The 24,154-nt window shown below is 37.9% G+C and overlaps 1 protein-coding gene and 1 long non-coding RNA gene across 2 annotated transcripts in view; one reads left to right on the top strand and one right to left on the bottom strand.

Moving 5' to 3' along the window:
* Window positions 1-7,596, top strand: part of LOC107671011 (uncharacterized) — a 24,552-nt gene extending 16,956 nt beyond the window's left edge. The window contains exon 3 of the long non-coding RNA XR_001632148.1: window positions 7,505-7,596. This is a non-coding gene — a long non-coding RNA (uncharacterized LOC107671011). The remainder of the gene's footprint in view (window positions 1-7,504) is intronic.
* Window positions 1-11,718, bottom strand: part of LOC107671010 (alpha-1A adrenergic receptor-like) — a 25,402-nt gene extending 13,684 nt beyond the window's left edge. Inside the window, exons 1-3 of the mRNA XM_016463834.1 lie at window positions 11,695-11,718; window positions 10,803-11,194; window positions 4-1,801 (exon numbers count right to left, since the gene is read on the bottom strand). Of these exons, the coding sequence (XP_016319320.1) occupies window positions 4-928 (925 nt within the window). The 5' untranslated portion in view covers window positions 929-1,801; window positions 10,803-11,194; window positions 11,695-11,718. The remainder of the gene's footprint in view (window positions 1-3; window positions 1,802-10,802; window positions 11,195-11,694) is intronic.
* Window positions 11,719-24,154: the final 12,436 nt, after the last annotated feature.

The following is a 24,154-nucleotide window of genomic DNA, read 5'->3' as shown; positions in this document are numbered from 1 at the left end:
TGCCGATCGGAAGAACCAGGAAAAACGGAAGCCAACAAAGGACGAAGCATCCAACCACGATGCCCAGGGTCTTAGCGGCCTTCTTCTCTCGGGAGAACTTGAGCAGACGCAATGCGAAGTGTGTCCGGTTGCGCAAGGCCTCGTCTTCGGACACCGTCGTGTTCCCACGGTGTATCCGCAAAGTTACAGCCTCGGCGGTGTGATCGGACTTTTCCGTTTTCTGTCCGCTAATCAGACCTCGGGTCTCCCTCCTCGCAACCACGTACACGCGGCAATACATCGACAGAATCACCACTAGAGGGAGATAGAAGGACCCTAACGCGGAGAAAATGGCATAGCCGGGTTCTTCGGTTATCTTGCATATGGATTCGTCCTCCGGTGCCGGTTCCTTCCATCCAAAAAGAGGTCCGATTGAGATGGTAATGGACAGAGCCCACAAAACAACGAGTGCAAGCAATGCCCGTCGCTCCGTTACGATGGACGGGTATTGCAGAGGATAACTAACGCCGATATATCGGTCCACCGAAATCACGCATAAGCTCATGATTGACGCAGTACAGCACAAGACGTCCATTGCCGCCCAAACGTCACAAAACGGGCGTCCGAAAATCCAACGACCCAACATTTCAAAGACCGTAGAAAATGGAAGAACCGTAGAGCTCAGCAAAAGGTCCGCAACCGCCAAGTTCACAATGAAGTAATGCGTAACTGTGCGTAGATTACGATGGCAAGCCACTGAGAGGATGACCAGGATGTTGCCCAGAACGCCAAAAATGATGAAGATTGCCAACACCATTCCCAGAACAACAGCCTTCATGACGTTCAGCTCCGGGACGAGAACCTGGCTGCAGTTGCTACAATTTTCGTGGAATGACTCCGGGGTCATGTTGTCTTTGAGGGGAATCATCTGTTCAAGATGTCCAGGCATTTAATAAAGGTCTGATTTTGGGGCGTCAGTTTGATTTGCACATTAATATTGGAATCTCTCCAAGAAAACAATGAAAACGGCACTACTGCATTGGCCGTGGTACAAGAACATTGGGGCATTTGCAGCATTGCAATGAAGGGAACGTGATGAAATTTAACCTGTTGTGTCTCATTTCTCATTTCTCCTAGATGAGCTTTTAGTGATGTATGTTCGTGGAAAATAGCTGTGGGTGAAGGAATAAACAAGAGGAACTAAACATATTATGCTGCGGAGAACGTCAGATTCTTTTGTCATAAAGTCATAAATTCAAGGGTTGTTTTGACATGTTCATAACCATGTGCAGCTGCAACATCATACAGAACAATGAGAATGACACACATGCCGTTGTTGCAATCTGTGTGATCTATTAAGGTACAAAAGAGGTTTGTCTGTAGTTTCCAGGCATTAGGTTTGATGCATGAGCGATCCGTTTTAGATATGCATCAATGCATCGACGTGCGAAGGTGTCAAAACGTTCTCCATCTCTCTTTGCACATTCATAAAGCACTGTTAATGTGTTCGTGCACTTTGTAAAACAAGAGCTTCCCGTCTTTTTGCGCGCATCTGCAGCGGTTGGAAACAGTCCACATGGTGCCGACGGTCACTCCAGAATCGGATTCGCATTGAAAGTCTGCATGGCGTTGGCTGATGTCACTGAGGTTGCAAAGCGGATAACAAGGACAAAGCTAAAAGCACTTTGGCATATGCTGAGGAGATATTTTTGGCTGAAGAGCAGTTCTCAGTGCGTCACGCAATTTTTAGGCGAACGACTTCAATCAGGAGAGATCTGGTCGTAAAGCAGCCATGCTGGTTTGGTTTGAAGACTGATGAACCCTGAAAACAGACAGAGAAAATGGAGCTTTATCAGTGAAGTGGATTAATTTATCAGACAGGCAACTTTTAAACCACCGCTCATGCATTATAATGAAGTGTGCAATCGTTTGGCATAAAATTATAAGCCAGTTCCAGTGGATAATGATATATAGATTCATTAATTCATATTTCTCAGATAAAGGGCCCGCAAATGGATTTCTCTCCATGAGGGATCCTCAACAAAACAAATGCTTTTATTTATATGTTTCTTCTGAAGTGATTCATTCGACACGTCAAACACAAAATCAAATGGGACAACAAAAATGAACAGCTGCTGTCTTATACACACAACTAAAATTTTCTCATTTTCCCACAGAATAGATATTAAAATTCTACATTCCATCTATTCTAAGACAAATAATGTTGAAAAAGTAGTCTACATTTTTACGGTTAATTAGTGATTATATAGCCATACTCTAACATGCACAACTTTATTACTTTAATAGCTTTAATACACCGGGGCTTTTCGAACAACGCTATCAGTTTTAGCTTTGAGCCTAATCTCTCTGGTAATTCCCTGTCCTGCTTTTCTCTTACTAATCCGTCTTCTGTTTCTGAGCTAATTTCAAAATCAAATTCTTCTTCCTGTCGACTTGACCCAGCTCCTACTTCTCTCCTGAAACTGTGTCATTCGGTCATTTCTCCACCTATGTCTCATTTCATAAATGCTTCTCTTGTCACTGCTTCTTTTCCTCAGTCACTTAAAGTTGCTGCAGTCACCCCAGTTCTCAAGAAACCCAATCTCGATCCCAAAGTTTTATCCAATTATCGTCCCATTTCAAATTGACCATTTATTGCTAAATTATTGGAGAGTACTGTAGCTTTCCAGTTTTACATCTCTGCTCGGGATTTTAGATCCCCTACTGCCCCCCTGAAACAAGGCATCCCCCAGGGTTCCGTTCTTGGGCCTTTGCTGTTTATTATTTATATTTTACCATTGGGTCAGATACTACAGCATCATGGCTTTAGCTATCATTTTTATGCTGAAGACATTCAAATTTACACGTCATGCAGGCCATCCCTATCCACCCAAATTGATAAAATTTCTATTTGCGTGCAGGATATAAAAACATGGCTTAACTCTAATTTTCTGAAACTTAATATGGATAAAACTGAGATCATCATTATTGGTACCCCATCACTTACCACCAAAGTTCCCGCTGACTTTATTTGCAATATCACTGGCACTCTAATTGCTCCATCTAGTATCGTTAGAAATCTCGGTGTTATGTTTGACTCCTCTCTTTCATTTCAGTCTCATATTAACTCTCTCACTAAATCAGCTTTCTTTCATTTATGACGGATTGTCCAGCTCCATCCTTTCATTAGTGCCAACGATGCAGAAACTCTCATCCATGCTTTTGTTTCATCTCGTCTCGATTACTGTAAAGCCCTTTTCATTGGTTTACCAGCTACCTCCATTGCTAAATTACAGTATATTCAAAATTCAGCCGCTCGTATTCTCACTCGTACTAAGCATTCTGCCCACATCACCCCTATCCTGGCTGATCTGCATTGGCTACCAGTGGCCTATTGTATTAAGTTTAAAATTATCCTGCTTACTTTTAAAGCTTTGCATGGTCTGGCTCCTAACTATCTTCACAGTCTGCTCCTTCCCTATTCTCCACCTCGTTCATTGCGGTCCTCTGATTCTCGCCGTCCCTCGGTATCGCCTCTTCCATGGGGGACAGATCATTTAATGTTGTTGCCCCTAAATTATGGAACTCTCTTCCCAGATCGCTCTGTCTTGCCAATAACCTGTCTGAATTTAAATCGCTGCTCAAAACTCATTTGTTTTCACAATGTTACCTTTCTTAAGTTGACTTCTGTTTATTCTGTTTTATGTTGTCTTATCCATATATTACTCTCTGGATGTCTGATGTTCTCTTTACTTTACTTTCTGTATTATTGTTTGATTGTTTTTTTGAAGTTATCCTCACATTTCTGATGTTTATTGTAAAGTGTCCTTGAGCTCTGGAAAAGGCGCTATATAAATAAAACGTATTATTATTATTATTATTATTTATTGAAACTGCAAAGACAGCTTGTTCAGAGGTACTTTTCACATAGAAGTCTTAAAGGTACAGTAACCTAAATCTGGGAGAAACTGGAAAATGGTCATGAAAATTCTTATATTAAAGAAACGTATTTTTGTAGGCCAACCTAGCAAACTACAAATGGGGTATTACTGATGTATTTTATTTTGTAGAATAAACCATGAAAATATCTTGAGCTTGTGTTCACCACAAAACTTATTTCAGGCATTTAACCAAAAACACATTGAAAAAAAAACACACACTGACTTCATTGAAAGCCAAACATTAACAGCACCTTGAGAACTTGATAGATGACTGTGCCATATCACAGATTATTCTGAAAACGTGACAAACTGATGCATAAATAGAAAATAAAATGCAAACTGGTGCTATTATACTACACTCTAAAAAATCCTGGGTTAAATACAACCCAGTGCTGGGTAAAATAGGGACAACCCCAGCAATTGGGTTGTTTTGACCCAGCGATTGGGTTACTACCCAGAAGGTTGGGTTAAACATTTAACCCAACTGCTGGGTCAAAACAGCCCAATTGCTGGGTTTGTCCCTATTTTACCCAGCGCTGGGTTGTATTTAACCCAGCATTTTTTAGAGTGTATATGAACTATAATATAAATATTATTGCACATACTTTTGAAACAGTTTGTGCACATTATTTATTTTCATTTGCTGGTATAAAAAAGCAGAGAGAGTAAAAAGAGAGTAAAACAACCCAAAATAGCCTAGCAACCATTTGAAATACCCTAGTAACCACACAGAAGCACCTTAGTAACTGCAAAGCAGCATCCAGCATAGTAACGCTCTGTCAAGCACTCTTATTTTCTTCAGAACATGTAAAACCCGAGTTTCAGATTGTTTCTGAGCGAAGGAAACCACAGATGCAGAAAACGACCTTTCACAGGGGTTTTAACGAGATCGTGTCCTGTGAGACTCTGGCCGGTTCTGAACGAAGCGAAACAGCAACAGATTTTTTTTTCACAGTTGTGAAAAATGCACCCACTGGGCAAAAACACAAGGCTGCCTCAAAAAAAAAAAATCAGAGAATGTTTTTATTTTTGCCATTTTCATGCTCTCTAATTCCCACTTTAATCAAGCCAATTCTTGCTGCTTGCCATAAGACACAGAAAAAAGCTTAGTAAGTTAAGAAAACATATTTAATAACATTCAAATATCGCATGATTTCAGGCAAATCCCTCAGCTGGACAACAAAATCCCCCTTTTTTCGGTGCCTGTCGACAAAGACGTAGTATTGGTTTGTTTCTTTTGTGAGATTTCTGGCTTCCTGACCTTTAGAAATTAAAATCTTCTGTTCTGTTCTGTAATTTTTCTACCTTAACCAATGTTCTGCCAAACGGCATCAGCAGAATCAGACAGACAGGAAAATTAATCTTTTTTGCCGTCTGTTGCTTCTCTATTTATAATGATGACAGAATAAATTCAACTGTGCAAGGCTGTGACAGTGAGTCTGCACACATACAGGAAACCACTTGATCATAAACCATACACACGCTTCATTTTCAACTGATCTTTTTTCATTACTCTGTGATTTTTCTAGATTGACACTAATTACTTCTAATGAGATCGCCTACCATCCGTTTGTGACTCGATCAATTAACTTTGAGAGGAGAAATGCACGCAAGCTTAACACTCCTACTCAGACGCTCTCACGTTTCTGACATTAGTAGGAATATTGATCTGATTTCCAGCTTAATGAGGCACAGAGGTGACTCTCGCTGCTGGCTGGACACTACGGAGGTGTTAGGAGGACACAAAATTACTCCTGCTTCACTCAACCGGCAACTGTGCTTTAGAAAACACAAGCTGTTAGGCTGGTGCTGACACACACTCTCAAAAATAAAGGTTTCCAACCATATAGAAGAACCATTTTGGGTTCCTTCAAGAACCTTTCAGTGACCAGTTCTAAAATGAACCATTTTTTTTATCTAAAGAGCCTTTTGTGCACTGAAATGTTCTTCATTAATACCAAAAACTGTTATTTTTGTATTAAGAAAGATGCACATGCACATGGGGTCAGGGTTTGGCTTGTGCAACACTGGACTTTATAAACACAAAGTATTTGTATTCTAGCAATTATCAAAGTATTGCACTTCAAAACAAACCTATTAAACATTCTCTTTCTTCTTTAAAACATGATTAGGAATTTTTATTTATTAGCCACAACAAAGGCAATGTTTGGTGAACTAATTTATTCCCTTGATTGGACATTAATTTATCAATTAGAAAATAACCAACATTAAAGTCAACAAAAAACTCCATTTATATTTACATTTACTCTAGTGTTCAAAATTTGTAATTGAAATTGAAATTGTAATAATATTTCACTATATTTTCGATCAAATAAATGCAGCCTTGGTGAACATAAGAGACTTTTGAATGGTAGTGTATAAAATGTCTTGAATCTTATCAGTCAAGAAAGCAATGTTAGAAATTCTTGGTTAATATTACTTCTGGTCTATTTGTCATACTGCACATTTTGGCACATCTATATATTCAGAAAGTCATATGCTATGCATTAAGATCTGGATTTCACTTGTCTGTGGATGTTAGGCTCAAAAATTTATGATTAATATTATTTTCCCCACACACCTGGAGAAACAAAAGTCTTTTCACAGTCGGAGAAAGTTATTGCATTTTGATGAAAGACTATATAAACAAATATGCACTGATGAATCATACATAATACGACCATGGATGTTCAATTTTGGTCAATTTTGATTTCATGTTACCTTTAAAAAATAGTTTTTTATCAAAAATCCCCTGTCGCATTATCTCCCTTCCGCTGTTTTGTGAGTGTCAGCATTCATTTCTTTCGGTCTCCTGTCTAAACGCAACTGCCATTGTATTTATACACACAGGCGAGAGAAACTGAATCCCGTCCAGGGTTCGTGAGGCTCAGCATGATAATACTAGTGCTAGGACGGAGATAGTGGAGTTCAGTGTGCATTCAGCGGTCTCTCTGTCTCTGATCTCCCCATCACGACATCAACCCGCATCTGACCTTTGGGCCTCACCGGCGCGTCGAGTGAAACTCCATGCTGATACGCCAGCTGTTCAGAGCCTCAGCTGGCTCACTTTGAGCTGCCATGCTGCATTGCACACCAGCCCTCCTGCCTGCGCTACACCGTCCGCCCCTGTGCTGCTCTCTCCTGAGCTGCTATCAACGCTCAACATCTTCAATTTAGTTGAGTTATAAATATCATAGGACAAGTTCACCCAAAAATGAAAATTTGCTGAAATTGTACTCACCCTCAGACATTTCATGATGTAGATGAATTTGTTTCTTCATCAGATTTGGAGAAATGTAGCATTACATCACTTGCTCACCAATGGATCCTCTGCAGTGAATGGGTGCCGTCAGAATGAGAGTCCAAACAGCTGATAAAAACATCACAATAATCCACAAGTAATCCACACCACTCCAGTCCATCACTTAACGTCTGGTGAAGTGAAAAGCTGTGTGTTTGTAATAATCAAATCCATGTTTTTAACTTCAAACCGCTGCTTCTATGGATCCATAATATTGTGTTTTCCCCAGTGATAAAAGTCGTCTTGTCTGAATCAGGAGAGAAATCTGCACAGATCTGCACAGTGAAAACAATCCAAAACCGCTCTAAAGAAATATGTGGGTGGGTTTTGATGTGAGAGACAACAGGAGATGGACTTTTTCACTGGAGGAAGCGTTATTATAGATTATGGATTTTCGCCAAAAGCAACAGTTTAAAATTAAAACACCTTAATAACGTATTTGTTTCTTACAAACATGCAGTTTTTTGTTTCACAAGATGTTAACTGATGGACTGGAGTGGTGTGGATTATTCTGATGTTTTTATCAGCTGTTTGGACTCTCATTCTGACGGCACCCATTCACTACAGGGGATCTATTGGTGAGCAAGTGATGCAATGCTACATTTCTCCAAATCTGATGAAGAAACAAACTCATCTACATCTCAAATGGCCTGAGGGTAAGTAAAATTTCAGGATATTTTCATTTTGGTGTGAACTATTCCTTTAAGGAGCAGTGCTCAATCAAATTGACAACACTCGCCTATGGTGAGGGACACAACTGAAACATTTGTTGTTTTAGTCCTCGAGCAAACAGTAAATTAAACTGACAGCCAGATGATTTTCACTAACATCAGTAAGAGACCTTGAGCTTTGCCAGACTGGCACCCATATGGCCGTGCACATGAAACGATTCACCAAAACAGCTCATCACCTCAGCGAACAGAATCTTATACTTAATATTAGATATTTATATTTAATCATGGGGGAAAGAGCTTTTTCATTCAAAGCCCCCAAATTATGGAATGCACTTCCTTTTAATATCAGAAATGCAACAACCCTGGATCACTTTAAAAAGCTGATTAAGATGCATTTATTTAAGTTTGTTTTACTTGATTTTTGTCATTTGTATGATTCTTTTTGTGTTTCTGTTTTATTGTAGCGCTTTGGGTTTAAGAAAAGCGCATTACAAATAAAATGCGGTATTATTATTAATCATAGGCCTAGCAAAAGTGCACCCAAAAATTAAAACTCTGTCATTTACTTTTAATTGTAATTTAAAACTATACTGTAAAAAGTGGTAACCTGCAACTATTTTTACCTGATTCAATCCATAATTTTTTATTTATTTATTTATTTTTTGGTATAAATTAATGAATTTTGTTTGATTCATTGATGCAAAATAATTTTTTGTTTTCCTTTTAAAAAATAACAAGTGTAGTACGAATGTTTTTTTATCTACAAAACATTTTAATTAATTTTTAAAATATTTTATGTATTATTTTATCATTTTATTATTCTTATTTTGTTTTATTGAATTTTTTAATTATATTTTGAAAGTTTTAGCAGTTTTTGTCCATACAGTGGAACCATGTATGTAGTATGTTTTACAAGAAAATATTTCAGTCTTTCTGTGTATTATTTGTGAAATTTACTAACAATTTGTGACAACTGTTTCAAAGTAAATCTTACACCAGCTTTTTCAGTGTACATCAAATATCACAATGCAAACCTCAAACCTCATTAGTTCTCGCCCAATCACATGACAAAAAGACATACATTTTAGGCTATTCCTCACACAAAGCAGTCATATGACTTATTCAAAAGATATGAAATATAGCACAGACTACTTTTGCTATAGTTTGGCAGCATACGGTTTTATACATGAGGATTAGTCGATATTTCTTTTAGACTGATCAATTCCTTAAGGGCTTCAGAGGAGTCTCTATTATTCATTAACAGATTGTGAAGAAATCAGGGCGGCCTGCGGCGGTCCGACAGTCTCGCTCATCACAGAAACAGTCGATCCGCTGGGTTTCAGCTCGGTGGTCCCTCCACAACCTGTAGGCCACACTCACTCTGACTGAGATTAAATCACAATTATTGGTCTTCTCTGCCTAGTACTTATCACAGCCCTGCAGGGCAACGCAATAACCAGAGCCACAGCGCTCTCTCTGTAATCGCCAGAGCCTCCTCTGAAATTAATGGATACGGTTGCCTGCTTTTACATAAAGAGCGGTAAATATTTAGGCTTCACCGCTGAAAGGTAATTCAAGTCGAAGCTTCCTAATGTACAGGCTTCAAAAAGACAGAAATGAGTTCGGTCAGTGGCTGCTCGTTGTTTATGTAGCATCAAAGCGTGAGACCTCAGCAGAGGGTGAAGGGGCACAAACAGTGCTGAGAGACTCACATTATTCCTTCCTCTCTGTCATGAGCGAAATTAAGTGGAGTAATTGAATTTGAAGGTGGTCGTAGTCTATGGAAATTTGGCTACTATATCTGAAACCATTAAAAATGTACATGTAAGAATTAGATCGATCTTATTATGAAATGTTCAGTTATTTCATGTCTCTTAATGTTAAATATATATATATATATATATATATATATATAAATCATTTTTAAATGTATGCAGTTGACATTAAATATTAAACATTTTAATATTAAACATTAATACATTTAAAACGTACAATTTACATATTAATAAAGAGACATGGAATATTTGTACTTTAAAAAATTGTTACACCGAATGACCATTTAAAATGAACCAGTTAGGGAAAAAGGTGATTACAATACTGGGAAATGAGATATATATATATAGATATAAAAGCAGCAATATGAGCAGCACCTTAAATATTCATCTAAATCTTAATCTAAAATCTTCATTCTGCTACAAAAAGCACATTATATCCTATAATAAAACAAGATTTGTTTGATATACTAAAATCAGAAACTCATTAGAACAAAATATAATTATAATTTGCCTAACCATTTCCCCCATTATTAAATATAAGATTCATAAATAAAGTCAGCATTATTCTTATGCATATACAGTATGTATGTTATATCTTATATTACACATATATACGTATATATTATATCTTATGATATAGGCTATGTATGTATGTATGTCCTTTTCAAAATATGCACACCACCATATTCCCATTTTCTGATTCAACAGTTTGTTTTTGAGCAGAGAGAATCGAAAGAAAAATTCTCCATTTTAATCAAACTATTTTTGCTCCAGTCAATACAAGACGACAAAAGTAACCTTTTCTTGTTGCCCATCATGCATAAATCATTGTGACAGCTGGGAGAGGATGCAGACATCTCTGGAACACACAACTAATCAATGCATTACATCAGTATGCACCAACACAACCACTAAACACGCGCACACACTCGATCCCTCATGGTAAAGACCGTAAACTGAACGCAACAGCACATGTGTGAAGTTTTCAGAAGCAACCTGTAGACTCACTCCAGCGCACATCACACGAAGTTTGCAAACGGAAAAAAATAGGCTATTTCTAATGTAGCCTATTATGCATAATGATTGCATGCTCAATATAGTCTAGCAGTTGTGCGACTGACTGAACACTCACCTCAGCAGCGTGTCAGTGAACGCGAGAGCTCGATCCGGAGGTGTTTGGGTAGATGGACGCGCGGCGCGTCTGCGGTTCATCGCTTCAATCTCTCCTGTCATCGCTGTGGAAACGGCAGAGCTCTAGTTCAGCGAGTCAAGTGCAGTTCTGTGTTTCCACACGCACATTTGAGCGGAAGGGTCCTCGGGACATCAGTATTTCTCAGAGGAGGTGACCGTGAGTGTGAGTCATGGCGCCCCGCGCCGCGCCGCCTCCTTTACGCACAAACTTTGGTGCCGCTGCGCTCTGGGCTCGCAGATGTGGACGTGGCCATTGGCCAGCGATGGTACATCACCTCAAAGAAGAGTGAATCAGCTGCTGACGCGATTTCTGGTTAAAATAGCCTCCAACGTCTGGTGAAAATAGACATGAGAAGGGTGGTTACCCAAACTCCTCGAGGTGAACTGAACTGTGATCCTAAGCGAGAAACTTGCTAATGCACGAGTCATATTTAACCCCAAAATCAAAAAGAAATTATACTTCATTACAGTTAATGAAGACATTATTTGGAGGTGTGCTTAGTTCACACAAAAATGAAAACGTAATCATCCCCAGGCCATGCAAGATGTAGATGAGTTTGTTTCTCAAATCAAACAAATGCTGATTCATGCTGCCAAACTCAAAAAAATACCGTACAAATTTCAAAATTGGTCTACATGACTGAAAAATAGATTTCCCTCTGCAGTAACTCAAACTCAAATCTGATTGGCACCTGTTCAAAACATGCAAATGTGTTGGACATCTTGATGATCATTTGAGACATGTTTGGCATCATATACATCAGCATATATATATATATATATATATATATATATATATATATACAGTATGAGAATGTGAGGTGAAAACATACCTTCAAAGCTGTTATTGCACCGTAACATCTGGTCATACAGGAACTGATTTTAAACAAAAGACAATACATTAAAAGCTTGAAAAATCTATCAAGAAAACATAAAAACAGATAATAAGACCAGGAGAAAACATACAAAGTAGCATTTTGTTCAGTTCAGTTTATTCTTAAGAGTCTGATGCTTGCTATAAGAATTCTGTATCTTAAGCCATCTGTTTTGTAGGTGATGCAATCGTGAAATGCAATTAAGTGACTAATTAGGGTGCAAGAAACCTACAAACGTCCAACAAAACTCACCTGTGAGAGTGTTCAATTCACAGTTATGTAGAGCTTTTCATAGCACAAATTGCTCCACATCAGCTTGACAAAGACTAGTGCCTTACAAAAGCCCAGCGAGATAACCAAAGGCTTTTATGTGCAGATGTTTAGGAATGCAGAAGATTTGAAAGAAACCAGCACAAAGTGCCTGCGTGACTGGCATAGTTACACTAATTCAAACAAACACAGAGACAAACATTTAAATATCAATCTTCTGATGTATGTGTACTGTTCTCTCACTAGCAGCTGTGAGGTGTCACCTTGTATTTAACATAACCATTTCTGAATCTGCTTACAAAGTTTTATTGTATTGAATGTCACCTTTTGGATCAATATTTCAAGGAAGGCATTCTAAAATCATAAATAATTGATGTCTACAAATTTATGTCTGTTAAATAATTTACATGTCATCTAAGTAAACATTTAACTCCTGGCACAAAGCTTGCGGTTATGGTGGGATATTTATATATTTTTTGTTTTCACTTTAATTTTAGTTACAGTTTTACTCATTTTATTGTGTTTTTGTCATATTAGATTTTCTAAATAGGTCTATATAATATGAATTATTGTTTAGGTATTAGTTTTAGCTTATTTACTTTTATTTACTTTAATACTTAAACCTAATAGAAATGAGAAATGTTGAAAAAATTGAATGTTTGAATAAATGATGATACAAAGTTTCCCACAGTTGTGATTCTTGTGTAAATACATTTCAGCTGCAAAAAGTCCAGGAGCTTGTAAGTCATTGCATACAAACTGTTTTAGTTTGCATGCAATGATATATAAGTGGATAAACAGGTGTAAAAAAAATAAATAATAATAATTATTAACAATCCATAACACTGATTAAGATGGAAGCTGGAAGCATAAGAAATCAAGAGAACCCTTCATTGAATACTGAAAAATGATTAAACTTAATGAAAATGAGAAATGTTGAACTAGTTGAAATAAAATACTTATATGAAATAATTAATGAAAATGTTTGTTTTTTTTTATTTCATTTATTATTTGTGGTTTTCAGTTTAGTCAACCCTGGTGTATGGGATTTTTTGTGCCTATTTAATGTCTGTAAGTACACTGTAGTAATAGTCAGTGATGCTTTCCTTAGTAAACACCCCTAGTAATAGCGGGTGTCACCAGACCTATCCAAGTACAGGTATAAGAATCAGTCTACGCGTGACCAGGCAGTCATTCTGAAATGTCTCATCGCTGTCGAGAGAAGCGGCGGTTGTGTACCTGAGCCACACAGATGCTGATAGCGTCAGTGATTAGCTGTCCACCCACTCCATCAGTCACTAAAGCTCTGTTCCAAAAACAAGTGAGCTGTCAATCTAGACATCACAGGTGCGCTCTTGACACGAAGAAGGTTCCCACTGTCTCATTTTGGACATACTCTAAGAAAACAATGCATATATCGTTCACAGAAAATCGAATCCCAATGCATTGTGACGAATTCAATCCATCTGAAAATGACTGATATATATGTATTAAGCATTTTTACAAAATGATGAAACTTGTCTTACCACAGAGCAGCAGGTGTTGCCATTGCCATGACAAACACTGCATCTTGTTTTCTACTGGCTACATGAGAGTTCCAAAGAAATATTGTCACTTTCGAAAAAATGGAATGTTTGAATACATGAGACAATATTTCCCACAATTGTGATTCTTGTGTAAATACCTTTCTGCTGCATAAAGTCCAGGAGCTTGTAAGTCATTGCATGCAAACTGTTTTAGTTTGCATGCAATGACATATAAGCGGATAAACAGGCAAAATGCAACACTTACAATGTAAAAAATGAAATAATAAATAACAATCCACAATGCATAAGAAATCAAGAGAACCCTTCATTGAATACTGAAAAATCATTGATATGTACTGTATTTGCCAGAACTTGTGTTAGTTCAAAGCAGCTGGTGTTGCAGTCATTTGTGATTAGATTGCCATAACAAATGGTGCATCTTTTTTTTACTGGCTGCATGAGTATTCCAAAAAATATTAAGGCACTTTTTGTAAAAAAAATAAAATAAAATGTGGTTCATGATAAAATAGTTAGTCCATTTAGTACATTTAGTCCAGCAGCATGCCAAGTCAATGTATGCAAACTTTGTTTGCATGCATCAGTGTTATTTTAGGAACACTAATACAGAGTTCTGGCATGAAACTCTAGATGGCGCAGTCCGATAGGTCTAACTCAATCTGACCTAATGACATCATTATCACATGGCACAGCTGATTGGTTCTCTCCTGTATCGTTAGCCAATGAGTTCGCTGCTCAACATTCAAATATATGATTAGTGCTTGCAGTAGCAGTGCAGCTTGCTTCAGAAACCCTCCACCTTCCCCAGCTCCACCTGTATAGATCTGCTACGAGGTGATTCATGTACGCTATATGGGGGTTATTTCATGTATGTTATATTTGCAGCAGCAATATTTCTTACATGCTCACAGCAGCATGTTGTGGATGTATTTGCAGTAGAAAGTCTCGGTACTTGCTCTACCGCAGCAGCAACGTAGCTGATCTATTCCAAATGAACTGTTCCAATTATACACTTATTTTCACATAGCTATGAGAAGCATTAAATATGGACGTGCGTGCAGTTGCCGTACTGTATAAAAGCTTTAATCAGGATAAAACGGTATATTAAAAGCAAACATAAGCAGTAGCATTTACAAATAACAGCGTATCTAAAAGTATGAGATAACAACAAACAAAAAACATAAGCCTACCATTAAAAGCCGTGCTTGCACAGGTTCTGCACGATCCTCTTCAATAATATCCTCTGCTTCTCAATCGGGCTCAAACTGATAAGCGATATTAACGATGCCTTTGTTTACAATACAACCGGAGCACATGCCGTGGAGGTGAGGGGCGGGACGATTAGATGCACAATAGAGGCGATTTAGTCAATCACAACACACTGGGCTAGCTAACCAATCAGAGCCCATCGCCTATTTCTGAGGGAGGGGCTTCATAAAAGAAGGAAATGATCAGATTGTTTCTCAGAGAAGGGACAGAGCGGTGTGGAATAAAGGTAAATTATGTGAAAAATAATGCGTTTTTTAAAAAGCTAAGCATTAACACATGTTAGACTGCACCAAATAAACACAATCAGGCCTAGAAAAAACCCAGTGAACCACCGCTTTAACATTGTCATGTACATTACCACGCCAATCCCTCTGAGAGTTGTCATGACATAATTATAGTTTTTGTTAATATTTTGAATTAGGCTTTAGTTTTAGACATCTGTTTTCATTTTAATTTTAGTAAAAGTGTTGTTCGTGTTGTTGCATGTTTTTGTCATTTTAATTAGTTTTTTTTTTTTTTGGATGCAATGACATATAATTGGGGAAAAATGCATGTACAATGTTTAAAAAGAGAGAGAGAGAGAGAACATGGTAAGAAAAAGTAATGCAAAGTTAACTTAGCATGCTCCATAAAGTCTGCATAATGAATAGATTTTTTGTAATATAAAGCAATAAGTAACATTCCCTTTGACTTCAGGGCAGCTCGGTAGGTTTTGGAACAGACCTTCTATGTGTTTTCTTTTCCTTCATATCATTTCACCTTCCTCCTTTATCACAGTCAATCCCAGGAGAGCTGAGTCAGTCTTCCTAGAGCTCAGGTCTGGCTGTGATTGGATTGACAGGCTCTACTGGGTTTGTCTTTTGCAGGGTTTGGTTCAGGGCTATATTTGTCCGTCTTTCTCCTTGTTATTTATCGACTGCCCTTGAGATGATTTACATTAGATGATAGTGAATCTTTGAAGATGTTTGTTTACGTATAAATCAAAAAAGCAGAAGAGGTCGCAAGCCCAAACTCTCTGGATCTCAGGTGCCAGTTTGATGTTTGACGGGGTCAAATTGTCCCATTATCAGAGACTCACATACTGTATGTATTTGTTATAGTTGAACGGTTCACTCCATACGCATTCAGATCAAGCCACTTGAAGCGTCTTTCTAACAAACGTGACACTAAAGGTGACGGGACTTATTCGAAAGCGCTTTATTAGACAGCATCTATTTATCCAAGCCAAAGGCTCTCTTGTCTTCCTGTCAAGTCGTTCCTGCTGTCCTTTTCCCTACCTATCAAGTCGCACACACAAACCCATTCTCACTCCATGGTCCACAGCCCTAATGTGCTATCACTATTTGTCTTGCGGTTTCGTTTTAGAGGGAAGCACAAACTAATCAAGTGGGTTTCTACACATTATCATGCCCTCCGGCAGAGGTATTCCGTGTTCTCTTTCTCTCTTTCTCGCGCTCGGCGTCTCTCATCCTCCTCTTTGTCTTTGTCTCACCCTCCTCTGCCTCAGGAAAGCACCGTCTTATCCGAGTCTAAATCACCATGACAACTCTTAGGTTGTATTTATCTCCTAAATCACTGTTCAGGAATAGCTTTAGATATGAGAGGAGAGGGAGGGCGGCATGCATCTTAAGAAAATGATTGCAGTCGGGGGCCGCCGTACAATCGATGCCCCCACCCACACATCCCAATCCGCACGGATATCCATCAAGGATGGTGCTTGATTCATTCCGCAGTCAAGCAAAAGATAGCAAGAACCAAACGTATCGCTTTGGCGTGGAGTGATTTGAATAAACAAATGTCATGAGTATGGATTTCGAAACATGCGGACTGGCATCATCAGCAGGCATGGAAATAAGGTTTCAAATGGGGTTTAGAGAGAATATTATAGGAATATTTTAGGCAAAAAATAACAATTTTATAATTTGCTCACCCTCAGGCTGTCCAAACAAATAACATAACACTATATTCCAAGTCTTCGGAAGTCATATGACTGCTTTGTGTGCAAAACTATTTATTTATTTGTTTGTTTGTTTTTAATTAATAAAGCCTTATTTATTCTGCTAAATAAGAAAAAAAAAAAATTCCAACAAGACACAAAATGCCCACCAGATTGTTCCCAAAAACTACTGAAAAAGGTCTACCTTGGCACATCTGTAAATTACTACAGATCAAATTTAAGTAACTGAATATGCAGTTCATAGTAAATTTACTGTGAGGAAATTTGTCAAACCATATGGGGTACATTGTCACAATAGGCACCTGCTGTTTGATATATAAGTTTTTAAATATAGAGATTTTTATTTAAAGGATTGGTTCACCATATAGAAAATTCTGTCATAGAAACTCACGCAGGATTGGAACGACATCTAAATTATGTAAATTATGATATAATTTTTTTTTGGGGGGGAGAATTGTTCCTTTAAAATGTATTATAGACTACTAAATGGCTTATCAGCCATTGAACAATTATGTAAAGCTATTATGAAATACATTTATATTTTATGAAACATCAAAGAGTAAATAAACAGTGATATAGAAATATCAAAACATCACTCTAATAAATAAATTGGTTCACCTTGCAAATTATTTAAGGAACATTCGCAAATTACAAAAAAAATGGTGTGTAGACAATTTTTACTCCAGTAAATTTCTGCCAGTAAATTTCACAGTTAATCACATAAACAGTAACACATTAAATTATACATAAAATTATGCATATATTATACATAACACAATTACACAATTATACATAAAATTTTGAAGTAGAAAGACCAAAATAGTATTTTTTGTAAAACATACTTCAGTAATCTTAAAAAAAAAATGTACAGTGTATTGGCTGCTTTTATTGTACCTAAGCATGTACATTTTTTAAACATTAGCTTTTGTCAAAAGATCAGTATGAGGATAAAGAATTTATCCTTTTGTGTTTCACGGCAGAAAGAAAGTCATATTAGTTTGGAACGGCATGACTGAATTTTCATTTTTTGGGTGAATTATTCCTCCACTGCAGTGACATACTATAAAAACTGGTGGCATTTTCCCCAAAACAGGGTGAAATAGCATGGATCACTGGGATGAGCCATAATTGGACCTTTACTTTTACTACAATGTTGTAATGAAACTGTGTCCTGACTGTGAACTCTGCAGATTGAGGGCTGTTCTTTTGGGGGCTTCTCTAGCTCAGTATTGTTTAGTTTACGAAGCCCTACAGAATACCTGCATATTGCCAAGTGAGAAAAATCAGCAAGACACATCCCCAGCAGCTAGTGCCTTCTAGATAGAGTTCATTTACTTGGTGGAGAATGCAGGCAGAAAAGCATCAGGCAGGAGATGTTGAGTGTGCATGCATGAATTCACGCTCACCTTGTCTCCAGGAATAACCACTCCTGAGATGCTTGTCAGATGAGCAATTATCTGAGGCTGAGGTGTCTTGATTGTTCTTTCAAAATGTATTATAGGTTATTATGAAGTACAGTTATGAAGCACATCTTATGCTCTGCATTGAAATTCCCTCTCTGCTTCTGTGAACCGTAAACCCCGCCTACTTTAATTTGATTGGCCATCTAATCATTTTGACATTGACGAGTGCTGTTAGATCGCTGAGGTAGACCAGCCTAAAAATCTAACTCTTAAGCCTTTTTGTCATCCCAACAACAGTGCATTGTGTGATGGAGTGCAGCAGAGCAATGCAAGAATTCAAATATTGGGGGGACAATTTGGCCATTTCTACTTATTGGGGGGACTTGGCCCCCTTAATATCTATGGTGGTTACAGCCCTGAGCAAAAATGTAAAGTGAGACAAATCAGCAAGACACGTCCCCAGCAGCTAGTTCGTCCTAGATATTTTAAGTTCATTTAGTTGGTGAAGAATGCGGGCAGAAAGGCAACAGGCAGGAGATGTTGAGTGTGCATGTGCACGAATACAAGCTCTCCTTGTCTCCAGGAATATCCACTCCTGAGATGCTTGTCAGATGAGCAATTATACAAGGTTGAGGTGTCTTCTTGCAAGAACCGGCGAAGGCAGAAACTTCAAAGGGTTTCCGAGAGAAATGAAAATCAATTTCAGGGTCATTTGACTGTTAAAAGTTAATGAATGGAAAAGCATGCAAAGTCAGTTGTGTCCTGCAAATGCTGCTGAGCAAATTAATGAATTCTCCTCTCTCGCGGAGACGTTTCCCATAGTGCCCCTTAACATGCAGACAAAACATTCTGGCTCAGACTTACACTCACAAATTAGCCCTTTTCAACAGTCAATTGCCTGGATAAACATACATTTAGCATTGTTTTGCAGCAGAAGTGTCATCTTACATTAAATGCAAAACAGAATACATGATAATAGTGGAGGAAGGGGCTAGTTGTCAAAGTTTTTACTATATATATATATATATATATATATACACACACACATATATTATATACTAATCTATATTTATTGAATTACAAAAATATTATCTTATGATGACTTCTCCATGTGACAACTAGCCCCGGCTCCACTAATTTCCAAACTCTTACTGATAAAGTGATTCTCAGTCGTTAGTTTATGATGCTTCCTCAGAGGGCAACAGATCAGATTAAACATCACGATGTCTGAGAGAGTCGTGGTTGAGTGAATTTCAGCATGTGTAATGTCCAGAAATTATGTCTGTAGCTCAGAGAGCCAATAACAGCTCTCATCAGCAGAACAACACACACCTTTGACCCATGTCACTGTGTACATCCTCAAAATAGAGCTGTATTCCTCAAATGATCAATAAAGCACTCTCTCAGATGAAAACAGAAACCTTGAACCTCAAGTTGTTCGAGGGGTTGGGGACTTTTTGAACTGCAAACTGCTCTTTTCAGTCTAGTACCAGTTAAATAAGCTTTCGTTATACAGTAGTTGTATGAGTGCACAATGCATGAGATGTTGCATAATACCATCTGATGTCTAACACACATTGTAATGATCATCTCCATAATGTTTTCCCTTCCACTCTGTCCCTGTCCACCAATGGACAAGCAAACACACAGTCCCACCCCAAACTTTACCTTTATTTGTGCCAGAAGTCAGCATGCCGGGCCGCTCAAACAAACAGATCAATGTTTTGAAAGCATCACAGAGTTATGCTTCACAAGGTCAAAGTACCAGTGACTTTGTCTCTACTTGTTAAACTGAGATAAAAGGAAGTATTTTAATGTGAAAAATACTCACAGAAGATTTGAACATAATTCAAAATGATACCAGTGAACCCAGTAAATGAGAGCAGCAGGAACATGAGCCAGTGTGATGAGCTCTGAAAAATACATGTGACCTGCAGGGCAGCGGTTTGAAGAGAGAGAAAGAGAATTGTAGTTCAAAGTCACAGCTGTGTAAACTTATATACCACACATACACACACACACACACACACACACACTGCTGCAGCTCTCAATATGAGGACATACTGTACAACATGCTTTTATTTTTTACACCATAAAAACAAATGTTTTGCATTAAAATCAAAAATAAATAGATATATTTAAAATTCTATTTTATTCTATTCATTTAAAATAATTTAATATTATAATTTAAAATAAGATAAACCCAATATACTTGCTCTAATTATAGTTGGTAACTATAGCTAAGCAAACACACACATGCACACATTAAATCCCATACATAGCAACATCCTTACAGCTGGTTTGATGTCATAAATGCACCTAGAAATAACCACATGTATTTTAACTAAAGTAACGGAAATGAATCACTTCAGTTTCCATAAGAGGCAGTAGATAAGAATACAGAGATGTAATGTTGTTTTATCTGAGCATCAACTTTCTTTCATATGTTTCTCTTAAAACTCCTATAAAGACAAAGGTAGAAATTGATTTGCTTATAGTTAAAGAAATGTGGATAGAACAGATCAAATCATCTTTGAATTTGACAAGAAATGTTTGTGTTTATATTGAGATCGTTGACTTTTGAATGCAGACTGGTATCTTGGCAATTCTAAGGACAATTTGAGACATAGCTGAGATAATTTGAAAGAAAAGATGTGAAATTAACAAGACCTATTTCTTAAGAGAAACATCTACCAAATTTAGGTTATAAAAACATTGGTGGAACAGTGCTTAGACATTTTTCTAAAATATTTAATTTCATGTTGTTTAAAGGTTACAAAAACTTTTTGGTTTTTTTAACAGCATTCTACTAACTTTTTTTCACCCAAAATATGGCGTTATTTGAATGTTAATTTTAATATTCTAAAAATATTTTTTTGTGATTATAACGTTATTTAAAGGATACAAAAACATTTCTTATTTCATGCAAAATAGAACACTATTTTTAATATTCTAATAATGTTGAATTGTTCAGGTTTTTTGTAGATCATAATATTATTTAAAAGTTACAAAAACGCTTTTACAACCTTCTGCTAACTTTATTTTCACCCAAAATACAATGTTATTTGAAAGCTTTCTTTAAAAAAATAAAATTCTAAAAACGTTAAAATGTTTTCTCTTCCTCTTCTCTAAAGCAGCACAGCATGGCCTCGCCCCCTTCATTTGCTGCCTTTTCCCGAGGGCGGGGTTTATCTGGGTTTGTGATGTCACGAACCCGGGAAGTAACTCGTTGTAGTCCCTACGAGCCGTTTTTGTAGGCATTAAACTGCCAGAATTTTAAAAGACAATGTTTTGTTTTTGTAATTAAAATTTCTAAACATTTCTTAGAACGTTCAAGTACAAATAACATCATACATCAGCATTCCATAAACATGACTTTTAGAATGTTTTGTCCTAACATTCATATAACGTTTAAAAAACATTGTGAGAACGTTCCGTGTTAGCTGGAAGCAGGAGACTTTAGCAGAAGTCTAGGAGAAACAACTGAGAAATTCTTCTTTAATGATGTATCTTTGAGTGTCACGAATCTATCAGGAGAGGGTTTACATCTAGCAGCTCGCTTAAAGCCCTTTCCAGTCCGGCCCCTTCATTTTCATTTCTCACTGCAGCATTCTCTTTGCTGTCTCGTAATAAACTCAGACTTAATTACTGAACTCTGGACGGCGCTTACAGCCCCACAACTCACAGTTAAGCCCCCTGTGGGAATGTGTGTGTGTGTTTATATTCATTTATTTCTCTTACGTAAAATATCAAAGTACTCCGCCAGTCGACTGTCCACTGCTTTTAAACTGCGCTCTCCCTAATGACCACAATTACTTCAGATAAATCCATCAGGCTAAATCAAATCAAAGCAGCCCATCAATTATGAAGTACTTTACAAAAACAACAATCTGCCCTCTCGTACCTGTGTTTGTTTCTGAATCGCTTTTATCAGCAAGATGTCATCTTGGAAACAAGACAGCAAACAACAACGCTGCCTCATTAGAATGCAGTATGATAACAAGGCCGCTCAAGGGAGGAGAGTCTGTCGTCCGCCACACCGCTGAAGAAGCAAATCAGGTTTTAAAACCATCTTAAACTGTATCTTTTACAACCTCTAGAGGAATCACACTCAAGCTATTTGCATTTGCTCTACCAGCCAGTTAAATTCATGAAATTGGTGTGGGATCCCTGCTGATGTGGACCCTATATGCACTTTACAGATTACATAGTAAAAATATCAGCACCACTCAAAACCTTCACATCAGTTACTGCAGAACACTTCATTTTTACATTTTTCTAAGAAAATGTGAGTGGTGTTTGTTCATGTTGCGGTCGTGTTAAAGTGTTCTGGGTGCTGCTTTCTAGGGCATGTCTACGTGGTTGTGTTTTTGCTAGTTTCAGCCCGACGCAGCTCTCATTTTCCCATCCTGCGCCGCGTTGTTTAAATAGCAAATGCATTTGCGCCCATTTGTGCGACCATGGGCGTCCTGGTCTAAAAAAGAGGTGTGTTCAGGCGCATTGTTGGTGCGTTGCTATTTTGAGGAACTGAAAATAGACTGCGCCATTGACCAACAAAAACCTAGGGCCCTATTTTAACGATCTAAGCGCATGGTCTAAAGCGCACGGCGCAGGTGCACTCAGGGCGTGTCCGAATTCACTTTTGCTAGTTTAACGACGGGAAAACGGTCGGCGCGCCCGGCGCATGGTCTAAACGGGTTGTCCCTATTCTCTTAATGAGTAATGGGTGTTTTTTGGGAGTAACGTGCAATAACCCAATTAGAGTCTCATCTCCCATCCCCTTTAAAAGCCAGTTGCGCTCGAGCCATGGCGGAATGTAATTTTTCATTTTTAAAAATGTCTGTATGCTGCTGCGCGTCCCTGTGTGTGTATTAAGCAAAGTGTACGCACGTTGAGCACCCGCCTATAGGCGCATATTACTAACGCACTCTCTAAATAACAAAGAAAAAATATTGCGCCAGACTTTAGACCAGGTTTGAGTTGGTCAATGGCGCAGTCTATTTTCAGTTCCTCAAAATAGCAACGTGCCAACAATGCGCCTGAACACACCTCTTTTTTGTTGTTATTTTGAGGAACTGAAAGTGGGGATGGGAGATGAGACTCTGAATGGTTTATGGCACGTTATGCCCAAAAAACACCCATTACTCATTAAGAGAATAGGGACAACCCGTTTAGGCCATGCACTTAGATCGTTAAAATAGGGCCTAATGTGGGTCAGTGGGATCGTTTGATTTATTGATCACTTAAGGCTGATTTATACTTCTGCGTCGGACCTACGCCGTAGCCTTTACGCCGTAGGCTATGCGTCAGTTTTCATTTATACTTCTGCGTCGTTGTCCGCGTCAACGTGCAGTACACATGCAAACCGCTAGTCAGCAGTGTCCACGGGCATGTTGCTGGTGTAACCCGCAGTACCACGGTAAAAGCTGAAGAAGAAGCGGCTCGTCGGAGAAGCATTAGCCGTGAGGGCGCGACATAAATATCAAATCGTTAAATCATTATTTAAAACTACAAAAAGGAGACAACAACGGAACAGGAGATGATGGCATTCTTTCAATCTGCACAAGGACTTGTACTTTATTTTATATAAGAAGGTGTAACATTAAAATATATTAAAGTGCACATAAACACACACAAAACTCAAGTACATATGGAGGGAGGGGTTCTTGCAGACCAATCACAGCACTTGCGGTCTGCGTAGAATTGACGCGCTGTTAGATTTTTGGAGAGGTGCACATCAGGCTACGGCGCATGGGTGTGCGTCTATGCGTAAGCTACGGCGTAGGTCCGACACAGAAGTATAAATCAGCCTTTAGTGTTTCCATCTGGAAAAGTAGTCCTGTTAAAAAAAAGAAATTAAATGGTCAATTAGATAACTTTACAGATTGAAGATATATATACTGTATATGTATCGCGATTAATCGCATCCAAAATAAAAGTTTTTGTTTACATAATATATGTATGTGTGCTGTGTA

Source organism: Sinocyclocheilus anshuiensis, unplaced genomic scaffold, assembly GCF_001515605.1.
Source record: "Sinocyclocheilus anshuiensis isolate Anshui unplaced genomic scaffold, SAMN03320099.WGS_v1.1 scaffold332, whole genome shotgun sequence".
Classification (NCBI taxonomy): Eukaryota; Metazoa; Chordata; class Actinopteri; order Cypriniformes; family Cyprinidae; genus Sinocyclocheilus; species Sinocyclocheilus anshuiensis.
Note: the sequence above shows the minus strand (reverse complement) of the source record. Positions and strands in the feature narration are given on the sequence as shown.